The sequence below is a fragment of the Leucopleurus acutus genome (genome assembly GCF_964270905.1).
Source record: "Leucopleurus acutus genome assembly, chromosome: 13".
NCBI classification, from domain to species: Eukaryota; Metazoa; Chordata; class Mammalia; order Artiodactyla; family Delphinidae; genus Leucopleurus; species Leucopleurus acutus.
Window position 1 is genome coordinate 3251038 of NC_139155.1, and position 24665 is coordinate 3275702.

At 44.5% G+C, this 24665-nt stretch overlaps 1 protein-coding gene across 4 annotated transcripts in view; it reads right to left on the bottom strand.

Moving 5' to 3' along the window:
* The window catches only part of ZNF236 (zinc finger protein 236), a 101118-nt gene that overhangs the window by 65379 nt on the left and 11074 nt on the right, over positions 1-24665 (bottom strand). For 3 of the 4 annotated variants that reach the window (XM_082853351.1, XM_082853354.1, XM_082853352.1), the window contains 8 exons: positions 21942-22084; positions 20338-20502; positions 11042-11220; positions 8378-8502; positions 7903-8075; positions 5331-5474; positions 2380-2583; positions 1191-1419 (listed from right to left, as the gene is read on the bottom strand). In XM_082853351.1, coding sequence (XP_082709477.1) covers positions 1191-1419; positions 2380-2583; positions 5331-5474; positions 7903-8075; positions 8378-8502; positions 11042-11220; positions 20338-20502; positions 21942-22084 — 1362 coding nt within the window. Of the gene's footprint in view, positions 1-1190; positions 1420-2379; positions 2584-5330; positions 5475-7902; positions 8076-8377; positions 8503-8772; positions 9124-11041; positions 11221-20337; positions 20503-21941; positions 22085-24665 lie in introns of those variants that run through there. The other variant, XM_082853353.1, reaches the window with a different exon arrangement.

The window sequence follows — 24665 nt, forward strand, 5'->3', positions numbered from 1 at the left end:
TCCATCAGTTTATCAGGGGCACATAGAGGAGACGTTCAAGAACGCACAGCTAAACGTGTAACCTACAAGGCTATCATAGAGCTATTATTAAAAATATGTGGCAATGGCCCTTTATTTCCTTCTTGCCTCTCTAGATAGATCCCAGGAAAACACAGACAATAAACTGCTTAGATTCCATCGTCCTATTTTTCACTTGGGGAGACGGGGCCAGACCCAAAGAAAAAGGAGAGTAGGGCCACAATGTTTTGTGGGTTGAGAAACGAGGATCTCACAATCGCACGTTAACAATGAGAAAATACATTCTCAGAAGTGTTAACAGAGATGACAGGGTTACTCCATGCTCTCTAGAAAGAAAGCACTTGCCCCCAAGACACCTGGGGGGGGGGGCAGAGTAGTTATATTCACTGAGAAAATATTCTCAAAGGAACGCTTTTCCCAAAAGGCAGGAATCTATTTTCTTCAAGAAAGATGCATTAATGCGTGCTCCCATGCAATGAGCCATACTGAGCACCGTGGGGTGTTCGGAAACGAAGGGAATGTATTCTAGCTGTCCACAAGTGACGGGAGGGGTCGCGGGGGTCCTAAACATTCTAGTCTGCAGGACTGAGAGGGGGAGACCTGTGCTCCTGCGACGAGGCACCATGATCTGGCCTCAAATGACCACCCGAGTCTGCACAGAGAACAGGAGAGGAGGGGGAGGAAGAAGACATTCACGATGCAGAAAAGCCTGGGGAAACCCACGCCATTCCGAAGACGTGAGAACGTTGAGAACAGCAGGAATCCAAGTTTACCATAACAGAAGCTTGCACCCAGGTGACCCGGGAGGGAAGACAGAAAGGCACGCTGGGGCAGGCTGCAGAGGGCTTGTGGGCCGAGAAACGGAGCAGGTGCCGGAGCAGGTGCGGCAGGAAAGGGCCAGCGGCACTGGGGGACAAAGGGGCAGAGACTGGCGGGAAGGGCTGGAGGGAAGGAGGGGCCTGACAGCAGCAGCAGGACAAGTCAGGAGGGGCCCTAATCACAGGGACGTCGGTAAGTTTAACGAAGTTTACGATAAACAAATGCTATTAGGTAGACACTATCAGAGCCTTCAACAAACATACCACCTTCAGAAGGAAAAAGGAGGGCGTGTTTCTTAAAAACCAGCAATAGGCCACCCAAAGTGTCTAAACCTTAAAGCATACTACAATTACCAGGTAGAAACGGAGATTTCTTCTTTATAATCTTTTTTTCTTTTTTATCCAACTTCTCTGGGCTCTCCTGTTCTTCTTCCCGCTCTGCGGCCGTAGGGTCAGCTGGCTCCCTTGAAACGCTGGGAGCGTCTGGAGTCTGGCCCTGAGCGGCCGCGGCCTTGGCGTGGCTGGGGTCGCTGGGATGCGCTGCAACTGGAATTGAAGACAGCCCACTGTTTTCTAAGGCTTGCTGAGACAGAACAGAACTAGGAGGTTAGGAGGCACGATGCCCACACCTGCCCGCCAAAGTCAATTACAAAGACGCGACCAAGCTTGACCTACGGAACTCTGACTCCACCCCACTGGGCGTTAAGAGCTACATCGCCAAGCAGTCATCTCTGAGCGAAACGCCCAGCCCTTGGAGGCCGAAACATCCCTCCTGATATCTGACATCTCATCTCCACCCAAAGTCTGGTGTGGCAAGCATTTACAGTTCTAAATTCAAGGGCACTGAAATTAATTCACTTGCCTTTTAGAAATTTTCTCTCAGACAACCCTAGCTGTCTGTAACACATTTAGGAATCACTGGTTGAAACTACAGCGGGGTCACCCTCACGACATCAGCCGTCATGACAACCTGAGATTCTTCACACCCCGGCCAACTTGTCACCACAGACGTAGAGGGGAGAGGTTAGTGCTCACGTCAGTAAGTAAACAGAGGAACAGGAGAGAGAAGGCTGTCTCTGCTTGGGAATGAAGGCGGTGACTATGGAGCTGGGCGGGGAGGAAGACTCAGAAGAGCCCTCTGCCCTCCGCGCGCTCCAGCGCCACAGGAGCAGGGACGCTCACACTGTCAAGACAGGCAGTGCTATCTCCAAGGAGCGCAGCGGGAAAGGAGGAAATATTCCTTACCCTCTGTCAACAAGGGTAGATACAAGGAAGTTCTGAAACGCCTATACTTTTCAAGAAAATTCACTTACAGAGAAAAAATTATAGTTTTAAACTTTGTATTTATCGAGTGATAAATCATTTCAAATACTGCACTGTCCATAAGTACTCAAACAAGCATATTTTGTTTCAATACAGTTTTTCAATGACGACACATTTTGCATGAAGACCCCTTTCCTTTGACAAGACCTGCATATTGCGTTGTCAGTGCTGACGCCCAGCCCCTGACAAACACAGACAGGAGCAGGCAAGTGTGGCTCACCTGTAGGATGTCCTGGCTGACCCCCACCGTGATGCTCAGCTGCTGGCCGGCCTGAGGCGGCTGGCTGCACCCCGCAGGCCCCGGCTCCGACAGCTCCAGCAGCTGCTGGATGACATCGGCCACCGCCTGGGAACTCTGCTGACTCGGAGCAGACGTGACCTGGGCTTCCGCCTGCTGAAGAGGTAAGGTCTGAAACAGCGTGGCCTGAAACACAGCAACATTTCGTTAAAAATATAAACAATTACATTAATTTGTACACCAATTTTTTTTAAAAAGGAAATAAACAGGCATATCTCCCTTATGAGCATTAAAATCCCAAAATTAGTATCCCAAACATGAATTTTTTTTTAACATCTTTTTTGGAGTATAATTGCTTTACAATGGTGTGTTAGTTTCTGCTTTATAACAAAGTGAGTCAGCTATACCTATCCAAACGTAAATTTTAAATAAAATGCCTCACTGATTTTTAAGTTAGACACAAAATTGGCCCTTAAAAAAATATATTCAATGAATTTTTTCTACTACATTTCAAGTCTTGTAAGTGGCGGTAGAGACTATTGCTTCAAGATGGGGGTGAAGCACACAAGCCTCATCTCCCTCTTAGTCCGTTAAAATGAAGGAGTAAAAGAGTTACAAAATATAGAAAATAAGCAAGAGATCACTGTGGTTTAAAATTTTTCTTTTAATTCCCGAAAAATAGGGGCATTGGAGGAATAAATGCTCTGTAAAGCTACAGCCAAGAACTTGTGAAGAGAGAGCTGATCTGATTCCTCAGAAACCCAGGAATGTGAAACGCATACACAGAAGACAGTAGGGGCAGAGAACTACCCTGCGCGATGCTGTAGTGGTGGATAACAGGGCATTATACGCTGGCCCAAACCGACGGAACGTGCTCCACCGAGAGTGAACCTTAACATAAACTGTGGACTTTAGTTAATAGTAATACACGAGTACTCATCCATCAGTTGTGACAAATGCGCCACACCAATGCGAGGGTCACAGTGGGGTAATAACTTGTGCGGGTGGCTGGAGAGAGGCCTACAGGAGTCTCTGTGCTTTCCGCTCACTTTTACCATTAACCTAAAACCGCTCCAAAAATAAAGTCTATTCATTAAAATACTTATCACTGACAATGAACCCCGTCTGCCTCCATAGAAAAGATGGCAATTAGGCACTTACCTTCAGGCAAAAAAATGGGGGATTGCCTCTAAAAGAGATAAAAATGAAAAAACTATTTGGGGAGAGCTAGGGCACCTTTTGTGGCCCTTAGTTCCCTAGATTAAACAAAAAATCGTTTACATTCTGCCACCAGGGACCCCAATTTTAAGAGCTGGTTCCCTGGCCAATTATAAGTGACCCTGGAGTTCAACCAGCTCTGTTCACACATAAAAAGTTCAGAGGCAGGTTTCCTGATGCTCCCCTTCTTAAATGCAGGCAACCAAGAACTATAAGACATCTGAAAGAAGAAGGAGTGGGGAGATGCACAAGAGAGACAATTCAATGACCAGAAGAGAACTTTTAAGAGAAAATGCTGATTAGATTTCAAAGGAAAGTACATCAAACCAGAAAAGAGTATCTTCAAAAAGAAACAATCAGATCACAAGGAAAGATGTCAGAAATTAAAAACCTTACTAGCTTAAAAAAAATTCAAGGAAAGAATTATAAGATAAAGTTGAAAAAAACCCTCCAAAGTAAAGCACAAAGGTCAAGATTCAGAAAATGGGAGAGGCAAAATGAGACTGTTCAGGGGGCTGGACACTGACCCCTAGACAGTCCTGAGAAACAGTACATATAACCTGACACAGAGCGCTCTTACACACGCAGATGAGGGTAAAAGGTGGCGTGGATCACAGGTTTCCAAACCCCTATACTACATTTTCTGTTTTTTACTGAGACTATAAATTTTAAAAATGATTTGTATTATCATTCCAGGTAATTCACTACATCTACATATTTGATCCGCATACTGCCAAAGGAAATGAATATTTGCTTGATTTATACATTGAAAATTTTATTTAAAAAATACTCAGTCCAAAATAGAATTTAAGACATAATTATTAGACTCTAATTATTCTCCAGTTTTAGAACTTCTTTACAACATCCTCCCTGATCAAGAGTAAGTTGAGGAATCATCCTAAGCTGCAAATATCGTGAGAAAAGAAAGAAAAAGTAAACACTACGTGTGAACCTCATGCCTGGGAACTAAACACAAACTAGGCCTATTTTCTAGTTTGGGAGGAGGCAGCTGCTGACTGAACACAGACGATCGGCTGACGGCACTCACGAGCTACTTCAACACTCCCGAGACCTGTACGTCCAAAGTCTCTGCTGTTGGTTAGGACACCAAACTCTACGCTTACATGCTGCCATTTATGATCAATTGGGAGGGTAGCAGAAGTAGCAGATCGAGGCTGAGCTATGAAAGCCTACAAAAAAGGAGTAAAAGGGGGTGTGTTTGGGAGTCATACAATTTTAAATACATGTACTGAAAAATACAACTGAGTTTCCCAGAAGTCCAAGGTCTCAGGAAAAAGTATCACTGTCACAGTAGACCTGGAGAAATATTACCTTAAAGAGAGACGTGATTCTTAAAGTGTAACATAAGGATAAAGAATATTCAATAATAATCATCAATAACACTGACCATAGGAATTACAATTTCATAAATTAATGATTACATGATTACATTTTGTCTTATTTCTAACCGGTTCAGATGACAGTCCATAAATCAGAAGCACGTTAATATTATTCTAAAGTTTTTAAAAATTTGATTTGCTTTCACTCATTAAACAAACAAATAAAAGTAGCACCGTACTTCCATATAGGAAACTTCCATAGCATCTTTACGGTACTAAATACTATTCTAAATACTATTCAATTTTCAAGGTCATAATTAAGATGACAGATTTTGGTAAAAGAACACCTGCTATCAACCAGCTTACTAAGCTTACCGTTAACACGTGAGCAGTCTCTGCAGCACTTGTTGAATTCTGTGGCCCACCCATATGCATCTTGCTGATATGAGTGTTCAGGCTACCTAAACTTTTAAATACACAACTACATTCTGTACAATTATAGGTAGGGCCATTCTTGACCTTAAAAAAGAAAAAAGAAGTTTTTACAATTGTTAGATTAAAATATTTAAATTATGGCAAATCATAATTTATCATTCAATTAAAATGACAGAAATAATCTAACCCTTTATCATACCTTTTCTTATAAGTTAGGTAGGTCTAGAATCAATGACCCAACTCTTTAATCAATATTGCCAGTATGAGATTAATTGAAATTTCAGTCTTTTCTATAAATCAGAACTGGCAGAGCTGGTTAAGTGAAAAATCATAGTTTTCAGTTATTGTACTCTAGTAAAAAAATGTCTGACATGTTCTCAACTTCTTAAACGGTTAAGCACAGTGTGCAATAACGAAGGCCAGACAGTTAGATATAATTTTACTCTGAGCCTTGAACATACAAGTCAGGATGGATGGCCACGCAATGTATACATTTTCCATCACCAAGTCCAATCGTCCACGGCGGTGACTACATTTTTTGGTTTTTTTTTTAATAGTGACTACTTTTTAACACTACGACAGAGCCAAGAGTGGACTACAAGGCAGTAGCAGGGACAGGGCCACCCAGGCACAGAGGAAGCACCTACAGTATCCTCTCTGCACTACTCAACAAGCCCAGCCGGCTCTGAACTTGGCTAAGACCTCCACTCCACCTAGCACCTTGCTAAGAATGAACTTTACGGCTTTAGACTCATCACAGGATTAGATAATGTTACAAGCAATCTTTAGAGGTTGCTCCCGTCCCACCGCAGGTCCCAGGGTGTCCCCAGGCTGGGGGCAGGCGAGTCCCCGGCCTTCCCTGAAAGGGTTTCCTAAAGCCGGGAGCACCAACGAGGACGCCTGGGACTGTTCTCAGGGGCCATTTTCCAGTTGCTGTGCATTTAAACACACTGTTATTCCTCAGCAACCTTTACACAGAGGGAGCTCCACGAGAGTCACTTACACAGCCCACATTTGTTCTTCTCAGATCGGAAGGTAACCTCACGAATACGTACATGCTCTTCCTAGTGTCTCTGGGTCTTAGATAATAAAACTTAGTCTTTAAAAGCAACTTCACTGCATATGAAATTCTCAGTCTCTTTACAAACTATATGAAGTATGTAGGGTTTTCTTCATTTTAGTGTTACTTAAGGATTTACTCCAAGGAAAAAATTAAAAGATATACATATGCTTTTAGGAATGTGATGCTTTTCATCCTCCAAAGTATTGTAGTTATATAAAATAAATGATCCATGATAAAAGTATTTGTGTTGCTTAAATATTTCTTCATAATCTACAGTTAGACTAAATAAGACACCAAATCATGACAATTAACAAGAGCAAAGGTGGTGACTTCCCTGGTGGTCCAGTGGCTAAGAATCCGCCTTCCAATGCACGGGACACGGGTTCGATCCCTGGTCATGGAACTAAGATCCCACATGCCGCATGGCTACTGAGCCCGCACGCCGCACCTAGAGAGAGGCCCACAGGCCACCAGAGAGAAGCCTGCGCGCCACAACAAAGAGCCCGATGCAGCCAAAAATAAATAAATATTTAAAAAAATAATAATAAGAGCAAAGCTGAACCAATTTAAGAGAAATACTTCCAGAGTTTGCAAATCAGTATTACCTGGAGACAACAAAAAAATTAGGAACATCAGTTTGGCTGAAATAGTTAGCTAACATGCAGTGTGGAGGGAAATACACCGACCAGGGCTCTGTTTGATAGAAAATGTGAATGGGCCCATATGCAAGGCCAGCAATACTAGCACCAGAAAAATACTTTCTCCTCAATTTCATTTGTCTCTCTATTTCTTACACTTGGAAGTGTCTGTTTCAGGTTCACTAAAGGGATGACATAGGTTAACATTCAGATTGACGGACCACAACTAAGAATGGTATTGTGATTATTTCCAAACATTTATTCATCAAAGGTATAATACTGTTGGTAAAAAGACAAAAAATAGTATTTTATATTTCTCCCATGTATAATAGGCCAGAAAGGTTCAAATGTGTGTATATATATGTGTGTCTGCGTATATGTGTATGTGTGTGTGTATATCTGTGTGTGTATATGTGTGTATGTCTTGTGTGTGTGTATATGTGTGTGTCTGCATGTATGTGTGTATGTCTGTGTGTGTTATTGTGGCCTCTCCCATTGTGGAGCACAGGATCCGGACACGCAGGCCCAGCGGCCGTGGCTCACGGGCCCAGCTGCTCCGCGGCATGTGGGATCTTCCCGGACCGGGGCACGAACCCGTGTCCCCTGCATCAGCAAGCAGACTCTCAACCACTGCGCCACCAGGGAAGCCCACATATATGTATTTTTTTAAACAGGGTCTGCTCTGCACAAATTCTTCGTCTACATTTAAAATGGAGAATTTCTCAGGTTCACTCTTAACTCAAGAGCCATCCGTGCAGCCTGTGACGTACTGCACACCTGTGAGGACCACACCCCCAAGTGTGACGCTTACCTCTGAGTGAACTCTCTGCACGTGTGACTGGAGATTCCCTTTCTGAGAAAAAGCGGCAGGACAAAAGGCACAGGCGTGGGGTTTTTCACCTGTATGTTTAATCATGTGAGTTTGCAGCGCCCCCTTCTGGTTAAAAGCTTTTCCACATTCGCTACATTTAAATGGTCTTTCACCTAGAGAGGGAGAAAAATGATCAAAACATCATTCCATACTGTGCCAGCATCTGATGGATTAAAAGAAAATACTTAAGTTACCCACACTCAAGACCCCGAACCTACCCCTCCAGGCAGAACGTTCCCCTGTGGCCGCAGACTCACACATCTCACTACCTACTCAAAATCTCACAAGTAACACCAAGGTTATCAGCAAACTATGGAAAAGGCAAGATTAAATTTCAGGTCTAGCTGGCTCTAAAGCACCTTTTCTTCCCTTAAGGTCGCACGGGAAATCACCCAAAAGTCAATGTATCTCGTACCTGTGTGTATCCTAATATGCCGAGTTAACTGACTTGGCTTTTGGAACGTCTTTCCACAGTGTGGGCATGAATACGTGAATCCACTCCTGTCAATGTTCCGATTATAAGACCTTGTACTTGACACCCTAGTATAAGTAGAGGGAAAATACTCAGTAAGTCGAATCCCTTGTGCCACCACTTCTAAATCAAAATCCTATGGGAAAGGTTAGGCCGACTGGCCATCAGAATGTGCTTTAATGAGAAATCAATCACATAGAAGTGTGTAGGACACACACACACATCCATGTATTAGTTTTGTGTATCAATATCATAAAACTCATTTTTTTGGTTGGGGAGGAGGAGAGTCGGAATGTCTCTTCTAGATAAAGCTTTCCCTGTGATGATCAAACACAGACCTGTGCAGTTGTGGTTTCTACGTCGACACGAGTGTGTGCTGCCTGCTCCAGGCTCCTCCTAGATGCTGATGATCTCCAGCAACTCGGACTCCTCCTCTGTGCAGCAGCCCTGGGCACCTAACTCTCTAGCTGACACCCCTTGAAGGCTCCTGGGCGCCTCAAACCTAGTCAGTCCCAAATGAAGCCCTGTTAATTCTCAGCCTGCTCCTTTCCACAACAGGAGACGGCAGCTCCCAGCTGTGAAGTTTAAACCTTAGAAGTTACACTGGATTCTTCCTTCTCCCTCACCCCTGACTTCAAGTCCATCTCCAGAAGCTGCTGGTCTCACCCCAAAACACCTCCAAAGAAGCTCCCGTCTCTCCACCCTGCAGCCACCAGCGTGGCCTGAGAGCAGCACCGCCATTCTGTGGCCCCGATCCATGGGTCTCCCTGCTTCAACCTCACCCACACAGCAGCCAGGCTGCGGCCTGAAGGCTGGGCAGCCAGATCCGTGGGCCAAACCTTCCCAGGTTTTCCCGCGGCCCTTGGGGTAACACCTGCGTTCCCGGATGGGCTCAGCGCCCTCCAGCTCCGAGACCCGGCCGCCTCTCACTCAGCCCCGTGAGCTCCACTCCACCCCGCAGCCGGCTCCCATCACACCGGCCTCCCCCTGCGGCTCAGACTGTGGCAACTGCCCCCCTCCCCACCTACCAGGCCCAGAATGCCCCCCAGACCTGCAGGGCCGTCTCCCCCTGCTCCTCACCTGGGTCCCACTTCAAACGGCCATCCTAAGAAAGGCCTACATCCGACAGGTGCCTCAGCAACTGCCCATCCCTGGAGCGTCACCCCAGGTGAATCCAATCCTACTTCCTTCTCAACACGCCCACTGCCTGAAGCCTGCGCCGGCTAATCCGATTGCTTGGCCGCTGTCTGTCTCCCCTGCTAAACGGCAGCTCCGCGACAGGGAGGCAGCTTGCCCGGCCCCTGGAAGGCCCAGGGGCCGGCGCGCTCTAGTGCACGGTGACCACGTACGCACCTTCAGTTGCCTCTCCAAGACCTTCGGGGACAATCAAAAGAGCCTGTGCTAGAACGTCATCACAATAAAAATCTAGTGTGATAGGACACATGCGTTACATTTGGGGAATTTAAAGATCGCCGAAATAACAAAGCATCAGGTGGGAACCACATTAGTCAACAACCAGCAATATGAAGGGAGTGGGAAAGACAGGAGAACTTTGATCATATGGAGATGTTCAGTCCACGCTTCCAAAACACAATGCCAAAGAGAATACATAAATACTACAAAACACTCAGGCACTTTACAAACTTTATTAACTGGTGTGGGACCTTTTGCTGTGGTGGTGCTTGTTATTAAACAGTACAGATAGCTCCTAGATACTGGAGCTTGGAAGGGTGGCAAGTTAAACTGATGATACTGTCATTAAAAAGTTAATCAATATGGGCTTTTATAGTTTGTTGTAGAGATCAGCTCAACGAGTGTGACCACTGATCACCACCATTGGCTAACTTAGCACAAAGGGCCAGGAACAACTCTGCATTTCATATCATTAAGAGAAGGAAATAGCAGTAAAAAATATATAATCAGGAATAGGTCAAATACAAAATTTCGAAGCCATGTTAAGTTTTACTAGGAATAAATGTATATATGTATGTAAATACAGGCGTGGTTGCTAATATTATGAGCACTAAAGCCAAACTACTAGGGTTTAAATCCCTAACACTTGACTTATGGCTGTAAAACCTTGGGAAAGTTACTTGGTCTCTCTAGTCTACCTTTTCTCATCTGCAAAATGGGGACATAAAAGTATCAGGCCTGAAGGGTTGTTTGTAATGATTAAATGAAGTTTTACTTATATATTTATATACACACTAAGCACAGTAACTATTTAAACATGTAAGTTCTAAATAGGTAGTATAAATAAACCAATTCAGTAAGAAGGTGCTAATGTGGCCTTTGTGAATCCACTCTACACACCTTGTTACCTGCCCATAAAAATGTATTGCCAATAATACTCTGTTCTACACCTTTTAACATTATAATATAGCTAAAAATGTCTATCCACACAGTCTGACATTTAAATTTTCGACCTTTCCTGTCCTACTGTAGACACAACACATAACACATGCTACGAAAGACATCCCGACACCACGTGAGATGAGTTGCCCTGTTCTTGTTTCTAAAGCAGCCAAGATGTGTAACCAGTCATAGCAAAGCATGCCCATTTTTAAGGTACCGTATAATTTTTTTAGCCCAAGAAAAGGCTCACACCTAATTTTATAATGCGTCTTCATGTGCTCCCTCAGCTGTGATGACGTCTCGAACTCCTTCCTGCAGGCCTTGCAGGCGTGAGTCCGGCTCGCAGCCAGCTCCTGGCGGTGCTCCTCCATGTGGATGGCCAGCTGGCTCTGCAGGGTGAACTCATCCCCACACTCAGAGCAGATGAGGTTCTGCAAAGGCAAAGACCGCCCATGAGCAGAGCAAACACTTCAGAGCCATCACCTCTTGAAAGAACTCATACTGTAAATGGCTGATACACAAAGGATGCTTTCCTCTGGAACAAACACTATTTCACCTCTTAACAAATAATATCATCATGTCCAAATATGAACATATAAAAATGATTTCTTTCCTGATAGAAACATAGGGAAAAGGATGAGAGAACAATACAATTTCTGAGCAAAGCGAATTGTTTCAAACTGGCTGCTGGGTAAATGGCATTTTGTCCATCTTTGCTGTGAAAACTTTAAAGAGAAGCAGAATGACCACAAAAGCGTCAGGAAAGAATTTAAATTAAGGTGACAGTTTAATAGACTACCTTAAAACAAAATGACAGCTGGTAAATTTTTAAACGGAAACACCTATCATTCTTTCAATCTGGTTTACGGGTAGTCGATTACGAGAGTTCCGCGACTCTGTCCAGAAGTGCCTGGCTGAGCACCTGAACAGAGCTATGGAATAAGTATAAAATACACACAGGATTTCAAAGACTTACTGAAAAAAAAAAAAAAGGAAGAATGTAAAATAGCTCAACTTTTAACATTTGAATTAGAATATTTTGGATATATTTTCATAAATATATTAAAATAAAATATATTTCATCTGTTTTCTTTTTAACTTTTGGAAATATAGCCACTATAAATTTTAAATTACTCAAATTTCAATTAGGATAGCACTGGTCCAGATGTTCTGGAGTTGGGCCTTGGTTCACGTGAAGGCTGCCGGTCACCAGCGGTGTGTATCTGGGGGTGTTGACCGCTCAAAGTCTGTGAAACAGTGGTGACAGCAATGCCTGCCCTCACAGGGTTGTTATAAAGTTAAGTACAACGGTGCATGTAAGATGCTGAACGGTGCCTGGCACAGAGGAAGTACTCAGTAATGAACTGTTGACTCAGTACAAAGTTCAATGAGTTTACTCATGTGACCTTCTGTAATACAATTATTTATTTAAATGATCCAAACATGGAAAAGAATGAGTGTAACCTGTCAATGAGAATAAACTATTATTTCCAAACAACGAAATATATAGCTATTTCTTCCCATCAGACTTTCTTCTAATTACTCCACCTGACAGTCTCGTAAATGCATAGAAACAGCGTTAACATGAGGTTGTTCACTGATACTACTCAGAGCATCCTTTGCAGAAAAGACAAGGATGAATGGAATACTTTGAGCAATCCAAGAATGACGCCAACTTAAGTAACTTTAAATTAGTGTTACTATATAATAATTTAAGGAAATAATGAACTATCTTGTTAGTATCTTGCTGATAATAAAGAAATTTCTTTCTTGGGAACTGTCAAAAATTTAAAAACCACCTAACAAAATTTGCTGCCTATCTTGAGTGTAGCACTGGGGGCATCCACACCCTGAATCTGTACAGCAAGGTATTCTCCTTTCACTAATGACGTACAATCACGAGATAAACCCTGACTTGTTACCCTCCCACCCGCCCCCTGACTCTCATTGCTTTGGCTCAGACCCGTCCTCTTTTCAGGTACTTTTTCACCAAATGACAGGTTCGTATATTTCAGGAGACGTCTACGTGGATACTACTCAGAAACTGACCAGAATTTTCCGAGTGGAAACTCTGGTTTATGCTCAATTTGCTCATACTGCGAAAGCAGGATCAAGCACATGCTGGGCCACAACCGAACAGGCCTCGTGGTGGAAGGTTTCGTGCTGCCGCTGTGTTACACCCAGCCAGACCCAGGAGCCAGGACGGGCCTCCCTCCCTGCCCAGGACCTGGCACCTCGAGCAAGTCTCAGTGGGGAGTGCGAGGCCTGTGCGCGGCTGGCGGACGTCCACTGTACCGCGTTCCCCGCAGTCGGAGCTCCCGGCAGGCCCTCTAGGCAGAGGCGGTGGCTAGTGCCTGCCCCAGAAGCTGGTGGTCCTGGGGGAACTCCAGTGACCGCTAAGTGGCCAGCAGATCATCCTGGTAAGCATATGGCATTCTTATCAGCCCCCACCTGGCTGAAGATATAATAACTTCTTAAAAGTCAAACAGAGTATAAAATACGCTAAATACTAACCGCCTTTAGGCTACTCACCCCGTAGCGCTTGCCCTTCCGCCGCCCCTCCCCCGGGGCCACCCACGACCTTTCTCTGTACCCCGTTCCCTCTCCCAGAGCCCCCAGGCTGCAATGCCCAAGCGCTGTCCTCGCCCCGGCCCGGGCTTTCTCAGCAGCCGTTCTTCCTTTCCTACAGGAGTCCGCCTCAAAATGGCGCTCAACGCAGGAGAGAAACCTTAGCCCACCCCACAGGGCACCGCCCTCCTCTGAGCCCCAGCAGCACTGGTTTCCATCACCGTCCACTGGGCTCATCTCTTGGCCGGTGTCACCCTGTTCAGAGGCAGGACCAGCTGGGGAGTGGAGGGCCACCTCACAGGGCCCCTCTGCCCCGTGCAGACCGGTCCATCCCACATCACCTGGCTGAGTCTTGGTGCTGCCGGTGGAGAGACTACACAGGCGGGGAGTCAGAACACGCCCTGCTTCTGCCCGGCAGAGGATGGAAGGCCGGCTTCTAGCTGGGCTCTCTAACACCATGGGGGGGGGGGGCGATCTGGGTGCCACCTCCGTCCGCCAGGAGACGGATGCAAGATTAGCTCCCTACTGGATCCCGGGGGTCAGGGCAGCAGAGGGCCATCTGCTTGCAGGGGACTGCAGGAGAGCAGGCTGGCGTAGACCATCGCTCTCCTCCCAGCCCCGCCGAGCTCTTCAGTGGGTATTTGGCTGGAATAGGGTTGGCAGCGTCAACAAGATTTTCTCTTGTGAGACCACCCTCTTCCCAGTTTGGGCTGCTGGCAACCAATCTTCTGGCGTGTTTTCATCTACGCCTGCTGGCAGAAGGCTGCAGGCTCTTCCAGCACCCTGTCCAGGTGTACAGCAGGCAAAAAAGCAGCTCAGGGGACTCGCTGCCACACGTTCCTCAAGTCCTGAAAGCCCTCAGCTGCCCGCCTCCTTCTTCCCGCCCTCAGGAGCCTCTAGATCTCTCGGCTGTGTGATTTCTATGTATTTTCAGTTGTAAGAGGGGCACAAAGGGTCTACTTCATCTTAGCTGGATTCTTATCGGTTAATTTTAAGTGCAAATAAAGGTAAGGAATTGTTCCTGTAGTCGATACTAATACACCACATTCAAATCAATTAACTAAGAAATGAAAACATACAAAATAGGCAAAGGTAGCTAAAATGCATTATTTAACATACATGGACAAGACTGATAATTGTGTTCCAGTATCTATTCTTCTTCTATACAACGATGGGTTTCTTAGCTGAGCCCACGGCTATGTGCCGACCTTCCTAACACTAACCACCCTGTGTGGCGACCGTGCCCCTTCCGCTCGACAGGATGGCAGCAGGCTGATGCTCCGCCCACCTCTGGATCTGGCCTTCCCACAGCAGACGCGCCACCTCCCTCCCTCCCTCCGCTGTAAGGCACGTGGTACAAGAAACACTCAGAGAGCAGAGCACGTGGGGTCCCGGACTACCTCGGCCACCCCACCAGCTCTGTACTGTACGACACCAGGCTGTTAGGTGAGAGAGGAAAACTCCCAACCTGCACCCGGACACAACCCTTTTTTTTAAAAAGAGCACCCGACTTTTTACATATTGCCAACACATTTTCCCATCAGAAATAAGCACTGCAAACCTTTTTTGTTGTCGTTGTTCTGCTCATGTGAAACCACTAGTCCTGAATTCCTGTTCAGCATGGGGTTACTAAGGTCAAGTTACTGAATATCACTTCTCAACTTCTAGAGCCTTGTCCCTGGCAGCACAGTGGCGCAAGGGCAAGAAGATAAAGCATTTTCACGGTTTCCATCCCCAGCTTCAAACCAGTTACACAAAAGCCTCCCTTCTGACTATTCCAGCCCTGTTCCTCTCCTGTGCTTATTTACTGATCTAAGAGAGAATCTGTTATTTTCCAAGAGAGAAAATAGAAGACAGGTTAGTAGTAATAGAAATGAAAGTCAACTGGTTTCAGAAAATACACGCTTCTCAAAGGCCTTTTGGGGAAAAAAAAAAACTGGGCGTCAGAAACTATGAACTGTTTATGTTCCTCAAAGGCCTTTTGGGAAAAAAAAAATCTGGAGCCAGAAACTATGAACTGTTTAAGCTCCTACAACAGTGAAAGACAAAGACAGCTGGAGCTTCACCACTGCAGCAAGGATGCAGATGAGACCAGGCTGCCCAAGCTGCCGTCACAGCTGCTGCGCATGACGGGGCTGCCACCTCAGGAGACGACGTCACAGCAACAAGAAACCGACACAAGGAAACGGGGTAAAGGCAGACATCAGAGACTGTGAGCTCCACTTGGGGGACAGTGTGGAAAAGAATCTGGACAAAGGGTGTGGAAGAGAAAACAGAATGAAGGGAAGGTTTTGAAAATAATGTATAAAAACCTAAGAGTGTCTGGAAATGATGAATTACCGTTATTTCTCTTTCCGGTCATGGAGGAGGTAGAGAAAATTTTTAAAGGTGTATCTGAAGAAGCATTAGGATGGAGCACAGCAGTTTCTCTGGCCTGCATCGGTGGTGTGCGGCTGGCAGAGGTGCGGGGCCCCGGCTCAGGGGCACACCCGCCCTATGCCATCACCCCCAGGGCTGGGTCCACCCAGGGCGCCAGGACAGTCGGAACGGCTTCAATCATCTGCCCCCACCCCACCCGCCGCAGTGAGCCCCCTTGAGGATTGACACACACACGCGCGCACGCACACACACACGCGCGCACGCACACACACACACACACACACACACACACACACCAGGCTTCACCCCCTTGCTGATGCGGCCTAGACCGCATGTTACATCGTTTCAACCCTCTGCCAACAACTGACTCATTCGCTATCCCGTCACAGAACCTTGATGCAAACAACCATCTGACCTCCTACCGGGCTGAAGGGCGCTGTGAAGAAGCCACATGCTCCCCTCCCACCCAACACACAGATCCGTTCGCAGCCACGACCCCTGTATTACGTGTAACACAACCCACGTATCTGTCCCTGGTCAGGCTCTGCTCCCACTTCCCAAAAGCAGGCTTCCCACACCCATGCCTCTCTCCACCACCTCATTCTTCTGTGAAGACAAGGCAACGTCTCCATTTCACAGAGAAAAATGAGGTTCTGCAGCCCCAATCCAGCCCGAGAGGGAGGCGGCAGTGACCATAACAGACTCGCAGGGGCCAAGGGACAGCAGACGCCCTAAAGGGAAGACACACGACCCTCGACAACCGTCCCACGTCACACGGACGACTGGCTCAATACCGTTCAGTTTCAATGACATCGTAACGTTGTGAAGCTGGCTTTCAGTAGTCGCTGTGGTTAAAAAGCAGGGAATGAGTGAAAATCAATGTGAAACAGGAAATTGCAGGGTTTAAAAAGCTACGAAGTACCTAATTTACATACGGTAGTTTTTCAAATGGCTACTAAGTTACTTAAGACATAAATACTTATTGGACCTCTTAGATTTAACTGCTTCAGAAAAAGAACTCTTAGCGTTTGGCTCAGTGGAAAACTTGCTGAGACACAGAGACTACGGAAGCTGCAAACCGAGAAAGGGAAAGCTGCCCTAAGCCAGCAGGAAGGGCCTGGACTCCCACTGTCACACCTGCATCCCCTGTCCACCCGAACCTGTCCTCACGCTTTTCTTCTAGGGTCAAAGGCAGAGGTATCTCTTCTGCTCACAACTCCCTTCTCCACCTACTCTCATAGGAAGTCAGTCCTTGCCCCTCCCGATGGAGACGTCTGAAGATGGATTATCAGAGCAACGTTAAATTCTTGAGTGTGGTAACTGTTTTGTGATAATGAGGAAAAGTGTCTTTGTTTTTAGGGGATACAACTGAAGTATTTAGAGGTGCAGTAGTAACATGATGCCTGCAACTATTTCAAAATTGTTCAAAAATTCGAGGGGTGAGATCTGGTTTACTTTAAAACCCCCCATGTACTAGGTGAAAACAAAACCAAACCAAAAATCTCATCACCTAATTATTACTTGTAGATGAGGTTGTGCACCTGAAAACTCAGAGAATCTGGTAGAACAGCAGGCTACAAAACCAATATACAAAAAGGCACTGCTTTCCTATAGACAGAAAACAAATAATACATATTTGAAAGAGCCGTTACATGATACTTTTTTAAAAAAAAGAACAAATTTAAATAATGTGCTGAACCCATCTGAACAAAACATTACTGAATATTTTGACAATAAAGATTCAATATTTTAAACATGCTCAATTCTCCTCTTTAACAATCTAAAAGTGTAATGCAATCAAAATTAAAATACCAATTAATTTTTAATTAGGCAAAATTCTAAAGTCCACATTAATAATAAACCAGAAAAGTAAAGTAAGAAACATACAAACATTTGTTTATCATTACAAAGAGAAATACAGCAAAGTCACACTGAAAACCAAGAACGTGGTCCCAGGAATGGGGCAGGGTTACAGAAAGGAGCCAGTCTCCTGAGTGCCCCTTGTTTGTTTCTTTTTGACGGCTACTACTTACTACCTAATGTTCAAAGACTACCTCCCCGGCCCTCAATCCCTACTCTGCCTGCATGGGGCTGTCTCTGGTCTTACAAGCCCGACCCTAACTGAGGGCAGTAAACTGAGGGCCGCAGATCGTAAGAATGCGAAGGGGGCCTAAAAGAGAAAGCGAACGAATGCAACAACCCTGTACTGACCTCGGATCCGAAACGCGCTTCATGTACAGTGGTTTAGGCCAAGCAACTGTGAAACGACTTCCAGTGTTAACACAGGACCACCGAGCACACGAGGGGAGGGGCGTGCGCACTGCTGGGAGCCCCGCCCCGCCGTGGAGGAAGGGACACACAACCAGGAACTGGGGGGCAGGTGGGCGCCCTGTACGGAGGGGCTGGGGTTGGAGGAATGAATGTGAACTCAGGATTTCTGAAATACAGGTGCGCCCTACATCTTGTGGACCTGCATTAGAAGACACGGTGGGATTTTAAAAAATGGTGATTGTACACTTGGGAAGCATTTCTAAGCAAATCGTAAGAGCCAGAACCTGTCAATGAATAGACTGCTCACTGCAGCTACACACAAAGGGCAGAAACAACCTGCGCAGAGACCTGCTGAGTATGACACAGGTGTACACAATGCATACAGTGTGCTGCAACAATACCTAAGACAGAGCCAACTGAAGAAGCAGCACAGAATACTGCTACTGCGTGGTATTACTGGGGATGCAGAGATGTGTACGCGCACTGAAAGCCCCTGGGAGGATGCAGAAGAGACCGCTGTGCAGGCAGCTCCTGGGAGGACGACTGAAAGTCGGGCCTGATGGAGACTTAAGTCTCACTCTCTAACCCTTTCTCTGCTGTCTGAGTCTCACTGTGTGAACTTATTCCAAAATTAAACACGTTCTGCCTTTTAAAACGAAAACAATGGCCATTTCTGGACAGCGCTACAGCTGAGTGAGACAGGCAGGCCTGCAGTCTGCAGGAGAAGGTATAAAGCAGCATGCGCTCTCGAAAACATAACGTGGCATTCTATAAAGAACTTGAAAATGCCTTGTTAATTCAGTAAATCCAACTCTAGGAATCTATCCTAATGAAACGATTAAAGATACATGCAAAGATGTACTGTTTATAATACTGAAAAAGTATAAACAACTTAAAGGTTAAATAATAAAGGAAATGGTTAAAATATCATGATGCTATATCCAGATGCTGAAGACTTTAACAAAGCAATTTAAAATAGTGACATGGGGAAAACACTCATGATTCAGTAAGTGAAAGAGGAAAAGATGTATTCACAATGTATTAAAGGAAAAGAGTGGGTTACAAAACAGTATGTATTTGCACTAAAGAAACTATCCTTAAGTATATAAACTATTATGGGAAGTATATGTCTAGCTAAAAAAAAAAAAAAAAAAGCCTGAAAGACTACACAGCTGACCCTTGAACAACACCAGGGTCTGGAGCGCCGACCCCGCGCGGTTGAAAATCCGAGCATAACCTCAGGGCGGCCCTCCACGTCCATGGCTCCCCACCCTTGGAGTCAGCCAACTCCGCACCACGTAGTACTGTCATACATACTGACTGAAAAACTCCACGTTTAAGTGGACCCGCACAGTTCAGACCCGCGTTGTTCAAAGGTCAGCTGCATATGCGTTCTCTCCCACTGGTGTGATTATTGGTTCTTTTACGTTACTTTTGTTAATCTTTAGTTTCTAACTTTTTCCAAAATAAACATGTATTACTTATACAATAAGATTTTAAAAGATAAAAATAAATTATTTTATATGAAAAATTAAAGACATAAAAAGAGGGCACAAACCGATATACAAAGTATAATAAACTCAATTTTCAGGATGCAAATTTTATATATGCAATTTAAACGCTGTATGTTTTTCTGTCTCTGGAGGAAACTATACCAAATAGTTATCTGTAATTATCCCTGGGTGACCGCTTTTTACATTTGCATTTCCCTAGCTTTCTATGGTAACAATGGGGGGTAATACTTTAAGCAACAGCCGTGTGTACGTCACAGTGAGCCCACCCGTCCCAAGAGCAGGCAGGCCTCTCTGGTGCACACCAGCGGCACGTCCCTGTCATCCTTCACTCTGTCCCAAGACTAGGCCTGTGGACCTTTCAGGACTATTCACTGTGGTGCATAAACTGCTTTGGGTCATCATGAATTTCCTCTCTTCTCCCAAGTTCCCACGTGTCAGGGGATCCAGGAGCCAAGCAAGGAGATTCTACCACCTTCAGAGGCAGAAACTTTACTTTTGGCCACTCAGAATCCTAAAAAAGTTAATTTTTATTAAGAAAAGAAGAGTGCGGGGCACCTCTGCCAGCCACTGTGGACATACTTTGATCCCCCCAATATACTACACACTAAAATGTCTCTACCCCAAGGTGCTGACATGACCCCGAAATAAACACTTTACCAGTGACCTGAAGACTAGCCAAGGCAAATTTAATGATAACTGACTCCTTGAAACCTACACCAAAGGCTTTTTAAAACTAGTTTAATCCTAACATCCTCCTGACTAAGGATCAGATGCATTTTAAAAATCCGTGAACAAAGTATAGGCTGAAATAATTACCTCTTCCTTTTCATGCAGCATAACATGTGCTTTGAGACTAGCCACTCTGGAGAATTTCTTGTTACACACGGGACAGGTAGGATCCTCCCCATTGTGGGTACATTTGTGAAGTGTCAAGTTGAACTCAACATTAAAGGTTTGGGGGCACTGGTCACATCGATGTGGCTAGGTGGAGAAAAAAGTCGAGAAGCACTGAAACACAATCTTTCCACAATGAATGTCATTCAAATATTAACAAGCACCATAACCCACAGATAAGTTTTCTAAGGAACTTCTGAAGTCCTTCTGGACCTGAAGTCAATAAATCCAAAACGGACACAGTAAAGCTCCTTACAGTATTTCTCAAAGGCGTGTAAGGAGACACCACATCTATGTAGAAAATATTTCTAATAAGAAATGCTGCATATAAACGTATCAGAATGTAGCCACTACAAAAATAAAAGTGAGACACTTCAACTCATTGCGTGGGATTTTTTCCCTTCTTTTATGACAACTCCACTGCTGTAAACAAAATCACTTCAAGTAAACTAAGTAATTGTGAAAACTTTCACTAGATTTTAACAGAGTTGCTTATCCTCATCTAAAATATCCCCCAAATGGAAGGTATTCTGCCACTTACTAGTAGAAAGATAAAGTAATCACTGGTATTTCTCCTGTAAATATCAAGACCCTAATGGGTCAGTATCTTCAGATTTTTCAGCTTGGGAGAGTAACGCCAGCTGGTACTGGTGTCAGTACCACATTATCATAGTTACAGCAGCATCATTCATGCCGAAAGTAAGGCTGGAGTTGGTCAGATCCCGTCCTCCAGAAAAGAGATCCCTGGTGTCTTTCTGGTCTCAGATGGCTCAGTAGCTTACATCCTCCTAACCTAGAGAAAAGCCGGCAATCACTCTTTTCACTGTAGTTTTAACTGCCACTTTCCAACTCTCAGGCAGCTCGTTCCATTAGCACACTAACACGCCTGACATACCCCACAAGGGGCACACTTGCAAGAGAGTTCAAATCCCTATTCAAGAGAGCACTGCTCCCTGCGGAAATAAGATCTAAAACATCTCAAGTACCTTCTTAAAATGCAAGACCACTTCAAGGTAACACTGCCTGCTGGAGAAAAACACACCAAGATAAGGGAAATTGGGGCTTCCCTGGTGGCGCAGTGCTTGAGAGTCCGCCTGCCGATGCAGGGGACACGGGTTCGTGCCCCGGTCCGGGAAGATCCCATATGCCGCGGAGCGGCTGGGCCCGTGAGCCGTGGCCTCTGAGCCTGCGCGTCTGGAGCCTGTGCTCCGCAGCGGGAGAGGCCACAGCAGTGAGAAAAAAGATAAGGGAAATTGAAACTACTGAAGAAAGTCATATTTTAAGATTATTTCTTTGTCCACTCATAAATAACTTCATTAGATTCACCAGACTAGCTCTCACTTTCTTTCATTATCTAATGATGGGTAGAAATACAACTACAACTAAAAACAAAACATCAAAATATTTATTTACATAATATGGAATGTTCCACAATTTAGGAATAAGAAAAATGTTTACATGTTGATTTTCACAATTCCTCCAGTTTCAACGCTCACATTTCTGACATCCCTTTTTAAAATACATACCTTGTCATTTCGCTCGTGATCCCTCATGTGGCGTTGAAACTGGGACTCTTTTGGAAAAGATAGCAGACAGATTTCACATTTATGGAAGCTCGGAACTTGACAGGCATAATTAGTGTTCTCCGCATTCAATGTTAAAACTCCATCTATAAAATTGCATAAGTATAAACAATAAATACCAGTTGTTATTCTCAACATAAATGAAACTAAATTATTTGGTTATTGTTTCGAAACCACATTATATCAGATTTATGAGAGATTTCAGATGAAATGAATGGTACCTTAAATTTTTTTAATGGACATGTTTTTAAGTTAGAAACGAGAAATGCTGAGATGACTGAGACATGGGACTACAGGATTCTAACATCTGTTAACAGGATTGTCAGAAACCTGAAACCAAACTCCTGAGGCTTAATACCCACTCAAGGACGCACAAACGCCACCGTGTCTCTTAGCCTTGCCTGCCTGCTCAATACTATTTCTAAGTCACAAGTCACAAAGGCCTTCTCCTCTAAGGCACTTTGAGCATTCATCAGTAACGCAGTTTCTTAAATCACTCAGTAAACAAAACTCGAGTAGAAATATAAAAGCTGATGCACTAATTCAATCTACCTCTGAAAACTGCTGCAAAGCAAGATAAAGTCAAAAAAGCAAACCCTTTTGTTCTCTCACATAGTTATGGTTTCAGGAAGGTAAAGAGTTGCAGTGCTTTGAACCATCCTCAGGCTTTACAGTGTGCTTCCTAGTGTACAGTGTGCTTACATTTAGGTAAATGGCTATAAACTTAAAAGTATTTTCAAACAAGAACAAATATGCAATAATCACAAAAATTTACCAAGAACTTCATAAAATAAAGATTCCTAAATGTCTTCAATTCCTGAAAATAATACTCCAAGTCTTATAATTTCGGCACAAATATACAATCCATATTAACTAGACAAAGACAGAAATATGTCACGTACAACTCTTTGTATCCAACTTGACCCCAAAATATTAGAAATTTGGAAGTAGGGTGAGGGGCTAATTTTAAGACTCAATAAAGCTCAGGAATGTCTTCTATTTCTCAAACGTCCATGTGGGGAACACAGCATTCCAGCATTTTCTCTAGACCTTTACATGCCTGTTCTGAGCAAATGGCCTGCAGTCCCCTGTTTGGCCAACAGTCCTGGTCTACAGCAGAATCTGCTTAAAACAAGAGCTGTGAAATTCCAACGATGGGAGGTGGGGTGAAACCATGCTGGAGACAGAGCAGAAGCGGATGCAGAAAGCCGACAAGAACTCCAAAAAATCCTCCCGGCAGATCCTCCAGTAAAGCGATTCCAGTTTTGAGAAACACTGATGTAATTCAAAAGACTGTAACTTCATTCAGAAACAAAGTGGATCTACTAAGGGAAAGATACACATAATTTTTATTCTACTTATTCTTAACTCTATCCACATTCAAAGCCCATACATTCAAAATCTCTACACCAAACTAATAACAAAATGTTGTATGACTCCCCAGGCCCAAATAAAATGATTGCTGGGACCACATTAATTGATACATTATTCCCTTTTGAAAAGTCTGTAGTATGGGAAGAAACACTAAAGGCACAAGTAAGATATCTGTTGACAACTGTGTTTTAAGAACTCAGTAGTGCTTTAACCTAAAGCCTGAATACAATAAGAGCCCCTCAACTTAATTTCTAAAACGCAAAATTAAAATGCTATTTCAGGATGGAGAATGAAACAATTTTCATAGCCTCTATGTTGAAACTACTTAATATGTTATCTAAAAATGAGAATTAATTTGATTTAATTAACTGCAATTGATAGATAAACCCCTGAGATAAAAAACTGTACATTTAAAACTGAAAACTGATGTCATTTTGCTTATGAATTGAGACTTTTCTAGAAAATAGTTTTATCCTAAGCAGCAAGACTTAGCTCTTTAACAAAGCTCTAAATGTAATAAAATGACTTTTTCAGTAGGTCCCTTCCCGCTGTTGATAACATAATATTAATTTGGTCCAAAGACAAACTTAAAACAATTCAAATTACAGTGTAACTGGGAAGGAAAAAAACAAAACATGTTTTAGTTTCCATGTTGAGTCTAATTTTAAAGTCCACAGCATCTCTAGACTTTCACTTTGCTTCGCGGCTGTTTCTCTCGGCACTGAGAGAGCAAAGCCTTTCTCCAGGGCTGGGGGGTGCTAACCCCACACTCGGCTCTCTTTCTGCTCAGGGTTGGCCCTTTCTGGGAGAGTCCTAGGCCTCAAAACAACCCCAATTAGGCACCAGCTCTTCAAGTTCATTCACATGTCTGGTCCCCAGAGTACTTGTTCAGAAAGAGGTCTATGAAATTCACGTATCCTTAGGATGGGCTTCAGGAGATCCACCAACTCCAAGAAAACTACACACCAACATACACGCGTGTGCACGTGTGCACTGTTGGGGGTGAGCGGTCTCTGCAGCCACAGGGCCCCCGGATTTCTAAGGGGCTAGGGATCTAGGTTAAGGTGTGATCAATTCACATCAGTCCTCCTGAGTATGGCTGCATTTTTAAGAGGCAGCTAGAACTTCACATGAGACGTTGGGCCGCACATATTCCTACTGCTCCCCCAGACAGAACGGGAATAAGCACAGAGCCACCTGCATTTGGCAGTGCTCAAATCTAAGAGCTCATCCAGAACAGTACTTCTCACCTATGTGCTTCTGCCCTCTGAGAGGACCGGGGAGGAGTCGTCA